Genomic DNA, 17,095 nt, shown 5'->3' with positions numbered 1-17,095 from the left:
TCGTGTGACGACCAAACCGATGCAACAGATCCATCAGAAGCCCATCGGTTTCCAGAAGTAACAAATTGTCCAACATTGCTCTCACTATGTTACATATCTAAAATAACTACACTGTACAAAATTACATATGCATAGATTCACACTCAGACACACACGCAATAAAGTGTGCTCTAAATTGCATGCTCTCTTCAATGAATCTATAACCTTTTGTCCAAGTTACATTGTAATAATTACAACTTCACAAAGCTCTGTCTTTATATTCTCAAATCCTATTTTATCAATGCCTTTCAATGCATTCCAGTCTTAGTTGTATAAACCTTGACCACTTTTCCCATTTTTAGTTTTAAGGCATTTGAAAGAACGAATGGAATTTTTCCATCAGGATTTCCAGATATTGCTGAAAAGCAGGATAGTGAGGAATGATGGCTGATGAAATCCTCCAAGTTGATCTAATTTATTTCACCTCCGGCCTCCCCATTACTTTTGAATATCCTAAGTAAACCATTATTTCATGTGCAACTTTTTCCGTCTCCTTTTCTGCCTTTTTCATGCTTAATTCACTTTGCAATTCCATTAGCCAGTGTCTACAAAACTACATTAATAACAAAGAAAACCTGTCATCCATCTTATCCTTTAGACCCCAAGAGAAATTCTCCCTATTTCTCATCCTTATCTAACTCTGTCTGAGATATTTGTGATCACATCAAGAGTTCACTTAGTTCTAGTTTTCTCATGGTATTTACACACCAGAAACAAATGCAAAATTTCATCAGTCACTTCTTTAGGACCTAAAAAGCAATGATTCTCCTCCTTGATCTGTTTGGATTGAATCATTTTTGCATTTTCATGAAGAAACAATGATATCTAATCTTAACTTTATTAACTTTCAGAATCATCTTGACATAATTATCTTGCCTAGTTCTTCAATTAAAGGATCATTTTTAAGATTGGAGACCAATGGCATGAAAAACCCGTCTTTGCTTTAAAGGGAGACAATATTAGCTGCTCTAAACAGAAGACACAGCTACTTACTTAACTAGAATCACCTTAATAACAGATGACATTTAGAACAGATCACCTCTGGTATTAGGAAACAGCTGTTTATAGGTAGATCGCTATTTGAAAGAATGGTGCAAAAGTCATAACAATGAGATATAAAATAGAGCAGTGAAAATGAAGAGGCTAGATGCTGTTCCTATAGCTAAAAAGCACATGAACGATTAAAAGGTAACCTCCAGATTTAAACCTACAGTTTATACATCTACTGCATAAAGCTAAGTAGTACTCACTAGGTACAATGGAGCAGTGCTTCTTGTAAGCAATGTGTTTTCTTATACATGACACATGCTATTCATAAATTAGGATGTTCTCTGATGAGGATGCAATCAAAATTGATAATAAACACGCTTCCTTTTTTTTTAGAAGACATTATTTTTCAGGGATGCATGAAAGAATAGAAGCTGAAAATTGGCTTGTGTCTTAGATTTGGTAAGATCTAAGATTTGATTTTATCTTTCATTTTGTTATTTTTAATCTTGGATTTGCTGAAGTATAGAAAATCACAATCTTCAGGGGCATTAAAAATTCATGTTTATGAGAAGGTTTTAAAAAATCTATAGAAAATTTGCATTATTTTTAGTTCCATTTTCCCACAATACTTTTGAAGTTGCAAGCTCACGTTGAGATGTAGTGAAAGTGAACCACAACCTCGCAAGCAGACACGAAACACACAGGTGTTTTGCCCTGGAGTTATTCAGTTTTTGGCTGATACAAAATTTTCAAAGGATTTCTCCAGGAAAATGAAAGCAGAAGCTCTTAAAGCATTTCTTAATTGGAGTTATTGGCATAAGAGAATCGTGGGCCTCCACTATCTATATTTCTATATTTTTCTCTTATTCAGTTCCACGGGAAAATGAAGCAACCGACATAGAATTTCTACCCTGTACATCCATTTTCTGCTCTGCTTGCTAACCTCTCAACACAGAAGACCATGAAGCACTAGATAAAAGCAGTTCTCATCAGAGCCCTGGACCCACAGATGAGGAACTGGGGAACCTACTTCCACAAAACCCAATGCAAAGGGAAAAGCCGCCCTACAACCCAAAAGGATGGTTTCTAGGTCAGAAAGTTCAAACTAGCAGACTGACCCATCTACTAACCACAACCACCTGTGTCCTCTTTCTAAGTGTGCATTTCAATCCCTCCCCTTCAAGAGAAAAAAGAAAGTGAAAAACAACAACAAAAAAAAGAAGGCTATTTGCATGAATGTCTCTGGATACTCATCAACCACTACCAACTTCAAAAAGAACTCTGTTAATCTCTTTTAAAACAGTTTCTTTGGCTCTCTGACAAATTAAGGTAAAAAGAAAACTGTCAATAGCCCTTGGCCAGTTTTAATTTTCAGTAACAGCAGAACTAGCAAGGGCCCTTGACACAACAACCTCGCTGTGGGCTTACCTTTTGCACAGCCCCTTGAAAAGCCTGTTTAAGTCTCCTACATGACTCAGGCATTAATTTCGTGTCTTGACTCTCCAGAGCAGCATCTTGTGAATCCTCATTTTCATGGAGTCGCAAAATTCTATAAATGCAGTGAGTACCATCTGCAGATATTCTATTAGGATCCATCTGAGGAGAGAAACACACACAGGAACGTTAGAGTGGTTGGCATTAATTATTCTGCTGCTTAATAAAGTGTGACTTAAGAACAGAACTCATTCGTGCCAAGTCTTTAAGTCCCCAATGATTAATAGTTAATACAATCATCCTGAAGCTGACGAGAAGGCAGACTCGTAACGCATCTGGGCGAGTCGCTAACACGGACAGCACAGGGCTCAGTTCTGCGCATGGATGCTCAATGACAGGAAGAAACACGTAACACGAAAGCCCTGAGAGAGAGAAGCAGCAAGGAAACCACATACGTGCAGTGAAGGTAGGGAAGGATAGTTTTATTTTTAAATCATAGACAACATGCTAAATAGAATTAAAAATCCCACTAGTATATTCCAAGAATGAAGTTGATATAAATCAGGCAAAATTAGCATCATCATCAACCACTATGATTGCCGCATCTTTCCCCATCATCATTATCTACTTTAACCAACCGGGTAAGAGATACAAATTTGTTTCCTGCATCCAAAGAAAACCTGAAGAAAGGGTGCAAGTGCTTGTTTAAAGGTGAACATGTTCCCCTGTACAGTACCTGAGTCCAACGTCCAGCACCCACTCCTGACTGGCTTCCTTCTAGCACAGACTTTGACAGGCAGTGGTATTAGTTCAAGAAATCGGGTCCCTGTCACTCTTTCGGGAAACCTGGTTAGCCTTCTGGTACCTGGCTTTGGCACCAGCCCAGCCACAGCTATCACGAACACTTATGAAAGAGGGAGCTCTTTCACTGTTTTTGTCTGCCTAACTTAGCTACCTACACCTATCGCTTTGACTTTTACATTTAAATTAAAAATGAACAGAAAGGGAAAATAGAAGCTGCAAGCACTAAAACTCCCATGAGTGTTCTCCCTGTTGACATGCAACATCTAGAAGGAGGGTGGTGGCGGTTAGGAACACATGAAGGTGATGCAGAAGACAGCAGGAGCAGCCCACATGGAAATAGGCTGGGTGGGCGTTAACATCTCTAGAAGGCAAGGTATTCTACAACACAAAATTCCTGAAAAGTTATCAGCTCATCTCGTGGTTGAAACAGGTGCCTAGCACGAGTCTTCCTCCGAGCACCACCCTTCAAACGGCCTGCCTGTCCTTCCCGGAGATCTGAAGAGTCTTGGCGGTGCTTTCAACTGTGATCTAAAGGCACTATGATTGGCGAGTCAATATTTCATTAATAACACGAACATACCTCAGAATGCTCATAAGAAATGTATTTTAGGAAAAAGCCATGGATGCACTCCAAAATACAGGTTCAATTTGTCCTTTTTAAAAAGGATAAAAAAAGGTACTTTAAGTGCATTTGCTTGTAAGTCAATACAGAATGATAGAGAGAAAAAAAAAAATTACAATAACCGAAGCACAGTCTGAACTCTTACCAAGCCTCTTTTCCCAATCTAATTATCTTTCTACAAAGTAATCTGAAAAGCCTGCAACTTTGCTAACCAGCTATCAGAAACAGACTGGAAAATAGCCTACTCCTATGTGAAATTCTTACCACAGAATGACAGCCTAAGTGCACTCACTCATACAAACTTCATTATTATAGTTTTGCACAGTAAGGATCATCTGTATCCATGGGAGAGGTGCCAGTGCGAAGCAAAGTTCTTTGCAACCCACAGTTTTCATATTTTCTCTTTTTTAAAAATGGAATGAATCAACAGATTTGAGTTATTCTATAAGGAAAGCTTTCAATCACACACTTAAAGACAAAACAAAAGCTCCCTCATGCCGATAAGTGTCCCACCAAACCAGAAAAGTGACAGCTGATACACAGGGTCACTGGGTTCAACCTTGGGACGAAGGGGCATTGGAAGGCCTCCACTGACCGGCCACCAGAAAACCGCTGAGCTGCACAACACTGTGGGGCCCAGACGGAAACACCGAGGGACCCTGAAATTGGGTAAACCCCATCCCTCAGGCAGGCAGGCAGGCAGGCAGGCAGGCAAGACCCCACATTTTCCATGCTCTCGATGCAGCCTTGGGCTCTCTGGGAGCTCCTTAGAAAGGCGGTTATGCTGCCTGGAAATCTGTATGCCGTTCAGGTCCCCAGCATTCGTATACACCTTGACTTCTGAGAAGAAATGCTTTAAGATGCCAGCTGGACAAATACAAATCAATGTTCTGTAGTTTAAATCACTCCAACTTGCCCTGGACACCAACTGAAACTTTGCATTTTCCTCCGCAAGTTACACCCAGGGGTAGAAAGATGCTGCAACAGTTAAATGGAATATGGTAGCTATTGCACTACTTATTGAAAAGGGAAGCATTAAAAATAGGTTAATCTCTGTCCTCGTGGAACCTCCAGTCAACTAAGAACGGAGAAATCCAGCAGAAAGTCAGAAGTACCTCGAGATGTCTTAAACCATTAGATTTTGAGTATCTGATTTCACATAGACATAAAAGAGCATTTATCAGATGACATGGTCTCTATGAAGCGAATTTATTCTTTTTCTTTCAGAACTTCCTTGTAGGGTTAAATGGGGCAGATGCTTGACATTTGTGCTGCTATACAGTTCTCCTCTCTCTCTCCTTTTTTTTTTTTTTAAGCAAAGCATTGTCAGTTTTACTCTATTTTTTTTAAAGCTCTTTGACTTTTCAAACAGGCAGCCTACACATCTCTCCATTCTAGTTTCAGTAGCGACTGCTGTCCTGGGTAGAAGCCACCAGGGAGGTTAACAGGAAAAGTTCAAAAGAGTTTGAGTTTTCTGAAAAGCTTATCTCTTAGCCAGATCCTAAGCTTTGAATATGATTATATGGATGTTAAAAGTTGCATGCAGGCACACAGATATCATAAGTAGCATTTTTGAAAATTTTGGCTTTTCCCTTTGTGAGCCAAAGTATGAATACTATGTGGTAAATATATAGTACAAGCCACATGCCATTTTCTCTTAGGAGGGTTGTGAGAGCAAAGCCAACTTACATAGGATCTAGCATATAGTTGAGAGAAAGCCTCCAGCATGTATGAAAGTGGAAAGGATCCTGGACTAAGCCCTCATGTCACCGTAACTCAACACTTGCATCAACAACATCAATCCGTGAGCAACCATTTTACTTCTCTCTCTCTCCCTTCGCACTAATTTTTTTTAATTCCAGAAATTATAGCATTTCATTTGAATGATTTCAGGACGTATCAATACAATTAAATCTCCATTAGGCATCAAATGTAGCTACCACCAGAGCTAGTGGTGTATTCATTGCTCCTAATATTACTTCTTCATTGAAGATGATCTTTTTTAAAGTCGTAGAAAACCCAGTCTTCATGGCAATTAGGAAAGTGGTCATCAAAAACCTTATGAACCTAAATCCCCCAACTGGAAATTTTCAAGCTAGGCTTACCATCTAGACTTTGGAAAAGTTTTTCAGTGTTTCACAGTTGCAGGTTTCCTAAATTCCGTTAGGTTAATCATCCAAAAAGCCAGATCTCTTAGCCCACCAACACTGAAACGTTCCTATGGGACAAGAGGCTGGCTAGTCACTCCTCCAGGGTTTCACAGGGTCTCCAGGGTTTCTGTTGATATTAGTGGCTCTTGCTTACTAGAACTCATTCATCCCTGGGGTTGGGGGTTGTAGCACAGCTGGTTGAGCTGATGTTTTGGACACCTGCATTTCATTAGGAGTGTCTGATTCAAGTTCCAGTTACCAGCTTCCTGCTCATGCTGCTTAGGAGGCAGGTGCTTGGGCCCCTTCCACCCACAGGGGAGACCTGGGTGAAGTTCTAAGCTCCTAGCCCAACCCTACAGTTACCAGAATCGTCCGGGAACGAACCAGCAGGTAGACGTGCCCCAACCCCAGTCTTAATCTCTATCACTCTGCCTTTCAAAGAAGTCAATTAACATTTACAAAGAGAACTTACTCATTTCCTTCTGCCCTTTCCAAGCTGAATGCTCATTTCACTATTAGTGCTATGAAGAAAAAAAAAAATGTATTCATTCAGGGTTAGAAAAGTTAAGAAGTAGAAAACTAGTGCAGCTTCACTTTTTTTACGCCAGGCTTTCTCTTGTTTGAGTAAGGATGTTAAGTCTTTTGTTGGAATCTCCGCCCTTCCAGGTAGCATGCCCACAGTAAATGGGTACTGTGCGTTCAATAAATGACTCTTGGCTTGTATTTCACACTAGTGGAATCTTGCTCACAACGCACACACCCAACACACAAGTGTGAAATTGGAGGTTTATTAACCCAACGCTAGCTGAGAGAAGCGATAAACTATTCACTCCAAAGAAAGAAAAGCATTTACAGCAAACAGTTCTTTAATCATTTTTCTTTGTCGGGGGGAAAAAAAGTCTCCTCGTGTAAAAATTACTGTTATAATGCACAGATGCAAGCTTTCTGGAGTGTCGTTCAAGCATTTCTACTTTTGTTTGGTAGACTGCCACACGACTCGCATGAAATGCCAACCAGTGGATAATGAATAGTTTCCAAAAAGCCAATGACTAAAAGTCACAGAGTTGAAGACCTCAGCGAAGGACAGACACCCATACAACATTGGCAATGGCATATTTTGATGCATCCAGTTGGGTTTAGCAATCACCTTTGGATCCCAAACCAATGAAGTCCAAACCCAACTTTTCCCATAAAAGGGGGGGGGGGGGGGGGAGAAAAAGGAAAAAAATGCGCAGTCAGCCCTCCACTTCCTCTGAGAAAGAGTTCATAGAACCAGAATATTTGAATGAATCCAACCAACTGCACTGCAATTTCCAAGAAAACACAAGAGCATAAACCACCAAAAGCATAGTATTACAAACGTGCCCCTTCCTTTCGACTCTCCGCCTGCAGCTGCGAGCCGCCCTACACAGCCCCCTTTCTAGCTTGAAAAAGGCTGGGTATTTCCTAGACGGTTACCAAGCCAAGCGCGCACACACACCTTGCTTCCTTCCTCCGCCCACCTCCCTGGCAAGCACGTGGGGCCGTCCTCCTACTCCATCGCACAGTCCCTGGCCCTGAGGCTGGGCCTCCCTGGCCACGCTGTGCCCTTCTGCCAACCCCGGGACAACCGGGGCATCCCAGTGTCCCGCGGTGTCCCAGAGCCGTCTGTCCCTGAGCCTCCGTTGGGCGCTGTGAACCCCAACACACCAGCAAAAACGGTTAACCCAGGATCCTAAGTCACCCAGGCAGCGGGCAGGAAGGGAAAGGTGCCGAAGGCTACGTGAAACGTCGGATTTCCCCCAGCTTGCTACCTCCAAGTTAGTTGGTCCTTAGCTCCGAGTGAGAAATGGACGGGGCGCAATCTCCTGCAGCAACGGTGAGCGGGCGGCCAATGGTGTTTCCAGGGGGGAAATTCAAACCCCTCTGGGGTCCCACGAGCCCAGCAATCCGCGCTCCGAGAGCCGGGTCCTGCATGCGGGACAGCGCCGCATTAACCAGTCCCGAGTCCACCCTCTCCCCTCTCTTGGATCCACTTTCCCTTCCCGCATAGGCCAAGTGTGGGGACCCCAAGCGGCGGGCGACTCCCGGGGGAGGCGGCCACTCACCTGCGCTCGGAAGTACAGGAACAGGGCGACGCTGCACACCACCTGGCCCAGCCCCAGCCCCAAGAGCGCCACGAACATGGAGCGGGAGGCGGCGGGGGGCTGGTGCGGGGCGGGTGGCGAGGGCGGCGGCGAGGGCGGCGGGGCGTGCAAGGGGCCCTCGTGCGGGGCGCCGGAGCCGCCGCTGCCCATCTCCTCGGAGCCGCGCAGGTACTTGGTGTAGTCTCGGCTGGCGCGGCGCATGGCGCTCAGCCCGCACGCTCGGGCGCTCCCTCCCGGTGCCGTCCGCCCGCGGCCAACTCCAAAGGCAGCGGCCGGGCCAGGCGGGGGCCTGGACGTGAGGCGCTTATTCGTTCGCTTGTTTCCTCGGTGGTTCCTCGGCGCGCGCGGGCCAGCGGGCAGGGCGCCCGGCAGCCCCAACTCTTATAAAAAGCGCTTGGGCTGGCCTCGAGAGCCAATCAGCCCGGGGCGAGGCTGCCTCTTCCACTCCCACCCCAGGCTCCCCTTCCTTCCTCTCTCACTTTTCTCTTTGACATCCTCCTCCCCAGCTCAGCCCTAAGAGAGAGAGAGAGAGAAGCTGTGGGTCCTTCCAGTGGTTCCAAGCTCCACTGGCCCCTCCCCAGCGGTCTTTCTGTGGGTGCCACGGCTGGGCTGCGGGCATTGTTCCCTGGCCAAGGCTTCGGCCGTTCCATCTGGGACATTCCTTGGGAGCAGTGCTCTTCCCTGATCCAGTTCTCTCCTTGGGATTTCGATTAGACTGGCTGACCTCTAAATTCTCTTCTTTTGCATGTCTCCCACCCCCAACTTAACAAGATCTTCCTTGGTGCTCTTAAGGGTCCCACCTCCAGCACATTTCAACTACTACTTTCCGGAGTATTTGGGAAGACAATTTCAGAACTCTCAAAGAAGTTGTTTCAAAGCAAAACTATGCAAAGAGGTCTCCCGAAATTTGTGGAAAAAAATGGAATTGAAGTGCAAACAAACAAAAAACTTCTACAAATAGCTTCTTTACAATATGCATTTTCCATGAACTTTTTGCAATTCCTTTGTATATCATTGCCATACTCAGAATTCCTTCTGTGGTTTCTAAGCATTGTTGGTATAAAATCTAAATGCTTGCAATTGAAATCTACGGTTGATCCTGCACACGTCGGCTCAAGGCTCCCATTTTAACATTAGCTTCAAGTGCAGCCCTTTGCTGGACTGCAATTCTCTTGTGTTCCCACTCTCTGTCCACCTGCAAGACCCCACTAACCCAGGATGCAGGCCTCAGGATCAGGCCCCCGAAGCACTCTTCACAAGTCCTGCCGTGGCCCTCAGGCCTTCATTCTTCACTCCACAGATGTATTGGGGGAGAGACCACGCTATTTCTATACTGACTAGGATCCCAGGGACACAGTGATCACAGGAGAACACGAGGTTTGCACTGTGCTGCACGAAGCTCCAGTACAGAGCAGCACACGATGAAGGCACTTGACAAGCGCTGTAGGCTAAGTACAAAATCATGAGCCCCCACACCCGCTCGGGGCCTCCTTCAAGAGACTTGCAGAGAATACGAAAAGTGATGTGACTCACCAGCTACCCAAGCGGAAAGTGACCAGGAACCTGTCTTAAGCAGGCACAGGGTGATGATGGCGTTATATTAATTGATTCAATAGGTGTTACCAATTGCATGCCTCTTATTTGCCATGAGTTCATTAACGTGCTAACACAAGAATCAGTTAGTTACCAGTAATTAATTAATTAATTACTGAAGTCAAAGTCCTCTAACAGGTTTCAATGATGCCAAGAAATACATAACTGAAGGTTCGAAGCTTGAATCAATATTCAGCTATGAACAACATGGTAATTAAATAAAAAATTTCCAAACTGTATTTCCCAGTATCCGACTTCCTCCCGCTCAAATGACAATTTATGGTTTCATGTTATTAAGAAACATACGGTTAGATTGAGCCTCTAGCTAAATATGGGGTTAAATCAGATGTTTCTGCCTTGAGCCAAAAAATTAAGTTAACCCAACATGAACTTTGTGGGCTGAAGCGAGAGAAAAGAGATTTCAAAGGAGAATTACTCAAGCACAGATAAGCAAAAGATAAACAATTGACACTGTGCTTCTGGGTACAGGAAACGAATCGTCATTTTTCTGCTGTCATTCTGCTAGATCAGCTTTTTTTTTTTTTTGGCCTCAGGACCCCTCTGTTCTTGAAAGTTCTTGAGGTCAGTGTTGTGGCTTAGCAGGTAAAGCTGCAGCCCCTAGGGGCACCAGTTTGGGTTCTGGACACTCCACTTCTGATCCAGCTTCCTACCAATGCACTCAGGAAAGTAGCAGAAAATGGCTCATTACTTGGGCCCCAGTCATCCGTGAGCGACCGGGATGAAGATCCTGGCTGTGGCCATCCCCTGCTTGACCAGCTCCCAACTCCATATTGAGCACTGTAGCCATCTAGGAAGTGAACCAGTGAATGGAAGATCTTGCTCTGTGGCTCTTCTTTTTCTGTAACTCTCTGAGTTTCAAATAAATAAATAAATCTTTTTTTTAAAAAAAGCTTAATGAGGACTACTAAAAGCTTTAATTTATAGGAATTTCAGCTATGAATGTTTGACATAGTAGAAACCTCAACTGAAAAAAATTTAACATGTAATCATGTTATCATACTAAAATAATTTATGTTTAAAACTAACCTTTTTTTTTGGGCCCAGCGCGGTGGCGCAAGTGGTTAAAGGTCCTCACCTTGCACACCCGGGATCCCATATGGGCGCCGGTTCTAATCCCGGCAGCCCCGCTTCCCTTCCAGCTCCCTGCCTGTGGCCTGGGAAAGCAGTCGAGGACGGCCCAAAGCTTTGGGAACCTGCAGCTGCGTGGGAGACCCGGAAGAGGCTCCTGGCTTCGGATCGGCATAGTATCGGCCCGTTGCGCTCACTTGGGGAGTGAATCATCGGACGGAAGATCTTCCTCTCTGTCTCTCCTCTCTGCATATCCGCCTTTCCAATGAAAAAATAATAAAAATAAATCTTTAAAAAAAAAAAAACCTAACTTTTTTTTTAAAAAAAAAAAAGGTGGGAAGAAAAGTGGTACTGCTTGACATTGTTTCAGATTTCTTGCCTATCTGATTTAATAAATTCTCATAGCCACTTTGACATCAGCTTTGTCATAGTGTTGCACGCTGCGCAATCTCTAGACAATAGTGCTGTCTACCACTGGGAGGATGAGAATGATTCGGGAAATTATGCCTTACCATTGTTCTGGAAGGGTAAGTTGGCAAAATTCCTGAAAGGAGCACAGAGAGGCAAGATTTTCTGACCACAATTAGAAAATGCCAGGCCATCCACTCTTGTGATTGCCCAACAGTTCTGTACGCACTGGCAAGAATGAAGCACAAAGGCGATCCCACAGTTACATCATCTTAGAAAATATCTTAAACACTCTTAGTTGTAATTTGATCAGTGGAGATCTCATAGTATTCCAAACATTTTTAATCATTTTAGGGGAAACAGGAAGGACTTCACGTAAGATTGAAGAATAAGATCTGATTTAAAAAAAACCAACAGGATGAAGGATACCTGTGAGACATGAATGGACACTACAACACAGGTAGCCAAGATGTCAGATAGTCAGTAGCTAGGGGAACATACTGGGACGAAAGAGCAGCAACAGGACAGACAAGGGACAAGCCATATGAAATGTTGAAGACACATTGGGGAAAAGCATTCAGATTCTATTCTAACATGTGCTGCTGCCTATAAGGAACTAAACAGAGGTGCACATCTACCAGAGTTGCTCAGAACCTTGCAAATCCGCTGGCCCGTCAGATGAGTGTGTGCTTGCTGAATGCAGCTTTGGTCATTCCAGGGCCAGCACCTGCACTGCATGATATTCTTTTTCCTCCAGCCTGACCACTTTATAACACAGCAACACACAACTCCTGCAACCCTCCTGTTTCATTTCCCTACACCCTTGGTCACTCAGAATCTCCTACCAAAATGGCTCTTTGACTTTTACATCGAATTACTAGCTTATATTTAAATACTCAGTTTAGGCTCTTGGTCTTTCAGAAGCTTCTGAGGTTGAGCATTGCTTGTCTATGATTCTTTATTACACTATGTTTCCATGTGCACATCTCTGAAGCTTAGTTAACTGAGCTCTGCTGCTCTAAGTTCTTTGGCAGCACTCACTCTCTTTGGATCCCTACTCCCTTGGCAATGACCAGTTAGAGATTAGAGCATGCAGACTTTTCTGGCATTCTCATTACAGAGGACTTGCCTGGGAAGAAGAGAAAACGTTAAGAGTGTCAAGGTTTCTGAATAATGTTTACTCTGGATATATGGATAGTCTATCTTAAGTAGGAAAACATGCAGCACACTTAAGGGTATAGTATGTTCAGTTAGGAAAGACAAATGCCTAGATGCATTTTAATGTTAATTTTATACAGTTTTTACATCAAGTTAAGGAATTTAACAAAACTTGAATTTGAGTGATTTTCAGATTCTATACAATTGTAATAACAGTTCTCAAATTTTTGAGTTCCAGGACCTCTATACTCTTTAACAACATTGGGAAGCCCCCCCAAAAGCTTTTGTAGTGTGTGTTATATGTAAGCATTTAAAATATCAAAAATTAAAGCAGAAATTTCTTACTCGAGGTAACAATACAGAACACATTTTATGAAAAGTCACTATATCTTCAAACGTAAGCTATTGACTAGTAAAAAGGGCTGCATTTCATAAGAGACGCAGCTAACTTCATATCTGCTCCTGTACTAAATCTGTTGTGATACATCAGTTTTGTTGAAGTGTTTGATGAAAATTTAGCCCCAGGTGAGCATATCATCTGAAAGGAGAGGAATATTTTAATTGTTTTTCCAGATCTTTGTGGGCTTCTGTTTCTCTAGTACACCAGATTTCACCAGTGTTGCTTCTTCACCGGTAATTCTAAAACCATGGGTGATGTATCCTGACTGTGTTACCATGACATCTTTTGTTCTTTCAATGGATCTCTTCTCCAGGATCGATTTTGTAACAACCACCATTGGTCGTTTGAAAATATTTGTTCACTGTGTTCCTCAGAACTTTCCAAATGTTGGCACACCCTCCATGATGCAATATCAACCACCTCTCTTCACTAATGTCACTGCTGATTTCACTAGGAAAGTCTCTAATGTTGGCAAACCAAGCTCATAGTGGCAGAAGTTTTCCAAAATGTTACACTTTACTTGACAGCTTGAGTTATATCTTTGGTAACAAAAGCTAGCAGTTGTCTTTCTTAAACTGACAGGGCCATTTTGTTCATTTTCCAGCCACACATTGAGGCCTGAAAAAGAATACATCTCTTGTCTCTTGCTCTGCTCACAAGTCCATCACTGAAGTGGCAGAGGTGCTCTACCTCACAATAGTCGCACATTCATGGATATGGAATTATCTCCCTCCACACTTCCCATTTTGCTTCCCCTCAAAGTATTTCTAAATGTATTTAAATATCAAAAACTCATAAAATACTTTTGCCATTTCATCAAGAACATTCTTAAATGAAAGTAGATTTTTCAACTAGGAGGTATGAAGCAACAAAGAATGTAACAACTACAGTGAGATTGTGCAGGTTAACTGTTCTGGTTTGGCTCCACGGCTTTGGCATTTTACTTCTGTGGACAAATGTCCGTATAGATAGAAACAAACAAAGATAAATCCACCTTTGTCTTACCTATAAAGGTTGCGTCATTTATGAGGGGTTCCTTGGTGAATCTCAAGGATTCAAGGTTTTATAGGTCCCACTGTGAGAACCATTTACCTTATGGATGGGGACATCTTTTGGCAAAGTTATGCCCAGTACAGCCTAGTCCTGGGAGAGTCTGTAAATAACCAGCCAAAATAAAGTATTGGAGTCATTAAAATCTAGAGATCATGAAGCAAGGACAGAAATAGGAAAAGAATACTCTATGCTAGAGTTGAAAATCACCGAGCAATGGACCACCGCTGGGAACTACTGTCCCTGTCCAACTACACATTCTTCAGCAGCCAGTTGTCTGTCACCACCTGAAACCTCAAAGATGGCTTCTCACCTGGCTGACACAGGAACAAGTATCCTCAAGTACCTCTCCTGTTGCTTTCAGAGGTTCACTTGGGCTTCTCAGTCCCTCCTTGAACCATCAGGTGGGTGCAAGGATGGAGCTCACAATTCAAACCCCAGCTTCCATCAGAGTCAACCAAGTCGCTTCTTTTAATATACTGTGGCTCCTGCTAAGCTTTCATCTGATGAAATTTTTCTGTAACCAAAATCAACAAGTACTCAAATAAATATACTATTTCCAGCAACAGCAAGTGTTAATAATTAAAAAAAAAAGTTTAAAGAAGGAAGTCATGATTAAAGCTTAAGTATGAAAGTGGAATTGGAAGAGTAATTTAAATATAGCATTTTGGTGTTAAGTTGTAATTGGTTTTGAAACAGGAAGGAAGGTAGGTCCATGAGAAGGAAGTGTTGGCTCACAAGTAGGGAGTGGAGAAGGCAGTGGGGGCAGAGAAAACAAGCCTCACTCTGCCTGGGGACACCCTGCCCCAGGAAACCAGTCAGATACAGCTAGAAGCATACCAACTATAGCCAATCCAGGTTCAAAACACAACTCCTATTACTTCCTATTTATACAACCAGAGGAAATTTATTCAAATTCCCAGGGCCTTCACTTATAAAAGAGCAATGGAATTAGGTACATATTTTTAAATTTTGCATATATGGAAAGAGAGAACTAAGGCACTCTTAGCTCTAATGATTACAGAGACTAAGAAGTCTCATGCAAGCTTGGGAATCAGGTGCATCTCAAAGGCATTATAGCCAGAGAGACAGAGGGTGTAAGATTTAGAGCCACTGCCAAGGCCTGGGCACCAGGAACATGGAGGCAAGAGAAGGCAGATGTGTCAGTGCAAGCTGAGAGTGACTTTAGCTTTCCTCCACCTCTTTGTTCTATTCAGTCCCTCAGCTGGGTGAGACACACACACACACAAGGAGGGCTGTCTGCCTTTCTTAGTTCACCAATCTAAATAGTCAACTCTCCTACAAATACCTACAGAGACACCCAGAAAAAATGTTTAACCAACTAGGTATCTTGTGGTCCCGTCATATTGACACATAAAATTAATAATCACACTATATTTCCCAAAAAAGAGCAGGGAAATATTTTATACACTTCTTCTAGTATTATAAAAAGTTTATCATCCCTGATAATCTCTTACTCAAGCATTTAAGCAAAATTCCCCATAAACATTGGGTCATTGACTTTATAAGCTTGTTTTTTTTTTCAGTATTTCTACATACTCAGTTGATTTTACCCTCTTGTGAAAGTATTTCACAGAAGTGAAGTGTATTCACTGAATTACTATATTCCTTTTTACTATGTAATTTCTCATTCCCTGCCATTTTATCTTCTTCTGAACCTACATAAGAAAAAACTCAAATATTTTAGATTTTCTTTCTTTGGAATAACAGGATTCCCTAGCCCTCTCTGTACCTGAGTGAGGATTCTTAGTAGTTCCATGTTCCCATAACACTCTTGCCCCTATGATGTACGTGGCCTGGCAGAGGGTTTAGGTAAGGACACAGTGTCTTTACATTTAACCTATTCATTGTGGAATTACAATCAGAAACTCTAAATCTGTGGTGAAGGACAACATTAATACCCAGGCCTCCACATTCTGTAACAACTGAAAACCCATTGGATGTTTACAAACAGTGGGGATTGTATGACACATTTCATAGTCTACAGACACAATTGTCATCACATCATTAAAATTACGCAAAAAAGAACCACACTTGTATTTACGTATCTGCTTATTTATTTTGTTGATTCTGCAATAGTAATTTCTTGCAGAAGGTGGAAAAAAATATTCCTAAACTTCAACAAAAGGACCAAGATACATCAGAACGCAAACCTCATCTGTATGAAACAATGTCCAATGAGTTTCCTTATTCTTCTCACTCGTCTTTGCTCGACAAACTCCTCTTTCCTCCCTGGACTCGTCCTCCTCCCCTCTCTGGCCCAAGAGAGTGATCTATGATGTGCACCACACCTAGGCTGATTTGTCTTTTCCAGTGGAAAGCTCTGACTGTGCGCTAGCAAGCAGAGAGGAATCACAGCCCTTATTCATTCCCACTCTGTCAAAAACCCCATCCCCACATCTCATTGAGGTTCTATTTTTTTTTTTGTAAGATTTATTAATTTTCATTAGAAAGTCAGATTTACAGAGAGAAGAAGAGACAGAAAGAAAGATCTTCCATCTGCAAGTTCACTCCCCAAGTGGCCACAATGGCTGGAGCTGAGCCGATCCAAAGTCAGGGACCAGGAGCTTCTTCCGGGTCTCCCACACGGATGCAGGATCCTAAGACTTTGGGCCATTCTCGACTGCTTTCCCAGGACACAAGCAGGTAGCTGAATAGGAAGGGGGTCCACCAGGACATTAACAGGCACCCATATGGGATCCTGGCACGTGCAAGGCAAGGATCAAGCCACTAGGCTACATCGCCAGGCCCTCATTGAGATTCTTATCATGTCTAGTCATAGCAGTGATCCTGATGTTGGCAGCTCTCATCTGGTCTTCCCCCTTCATCCTCAGCTCCAACTCTTTCTGGGGGGCGGCTACAACCTTTCTTCTTTTGACTCACTTTGGGCAACTCTGACTCAACTTTCCCACTCCCTTTCCAGGTAACTTATTCTCCTTATTACCCTTCAGCTAACAAACTAATAAGATAATGAATTAGCATTCCCTCGTGTCAATGGACACTTGAATTAAGCTTTCCTTTGATAATCCTTGAGAAATACACCACTTCCCTCTAAAGGAATATATTTATATTTTTAAAAAATGATTGGGATGTGAAAAAACAAGTATTTTGGCTCTGTGTGAAGGAAAATGACTAGTCCGTCAATGTGTATTTCTTCCCGTGTACAATATTGGTTATTTTATCTCTTGTTTTTAGGAAGCAACTCTGGTTA

The 17,095-nt window shown here is 42.7% G+C and overlaps 1 protein-coding gene and 1 long non-coding RNA gene across 3 annotated transcripts in view; one reads left to right on the top strand and one right to left on the bottom strand.

The window, feature by feature from the left end:
* TNFSF11 (TNF superfamily member 11) overlaps positions 1 to 8,388 on the bottom strand; it is a 30,030-nt gene extending 21,642 nt beyond the window's left edge. Inside the window, exons 1-2 of the mRNA XM_040991354.1 lie at positions 8,127 to 8,388; positions 2,458 to 2,625 (exon numbers count right to left, since the gene is read on the bottom strand). Coding sequence (XP_040847288.1) covers positions 2,458 to 2,625; positions 8,127 to 8,366 — 408 coding nt within the window. The 5' untranslated portion in view covers positions 8,367 to 8,388. The remainder of the gene's footprint in view (positions 1 to 2,457; positions 2,626 to 8,126) is intronic.
* The window catches only part of LOC121163670, a 272,948-nt gene that overhangs the window by 244,468 nt on the left and 11,385 nt on the right, over positions 1 to 17,095 (top strand). The gene's annotated exons all lie outside the window — the stretch shown is intronic.

The sequence above is a fragment of the Ochotona curzoniae genome, unplaced genomic scaffold (genome assembly GCF_017591425.1).
Source record: "Ochotona curzoniae isolate NIBS_2020 unplaced genomic scaffold, NIBS_Ocur_1.0 contig_64, whole genome shotgun sequence".
Taxonomy (NCBI): domain Eukaryota; kingdom Metazoa; phylum Chordata; class Mammalia; order Lagomorpha; family Ochotonidae; genus Ochotona; species Ochotona curzoniae.
Note: the sequence above shows the minus strand (reverse complement) of the source record. Positions and strands in the feature narration are given on the sequence as shown.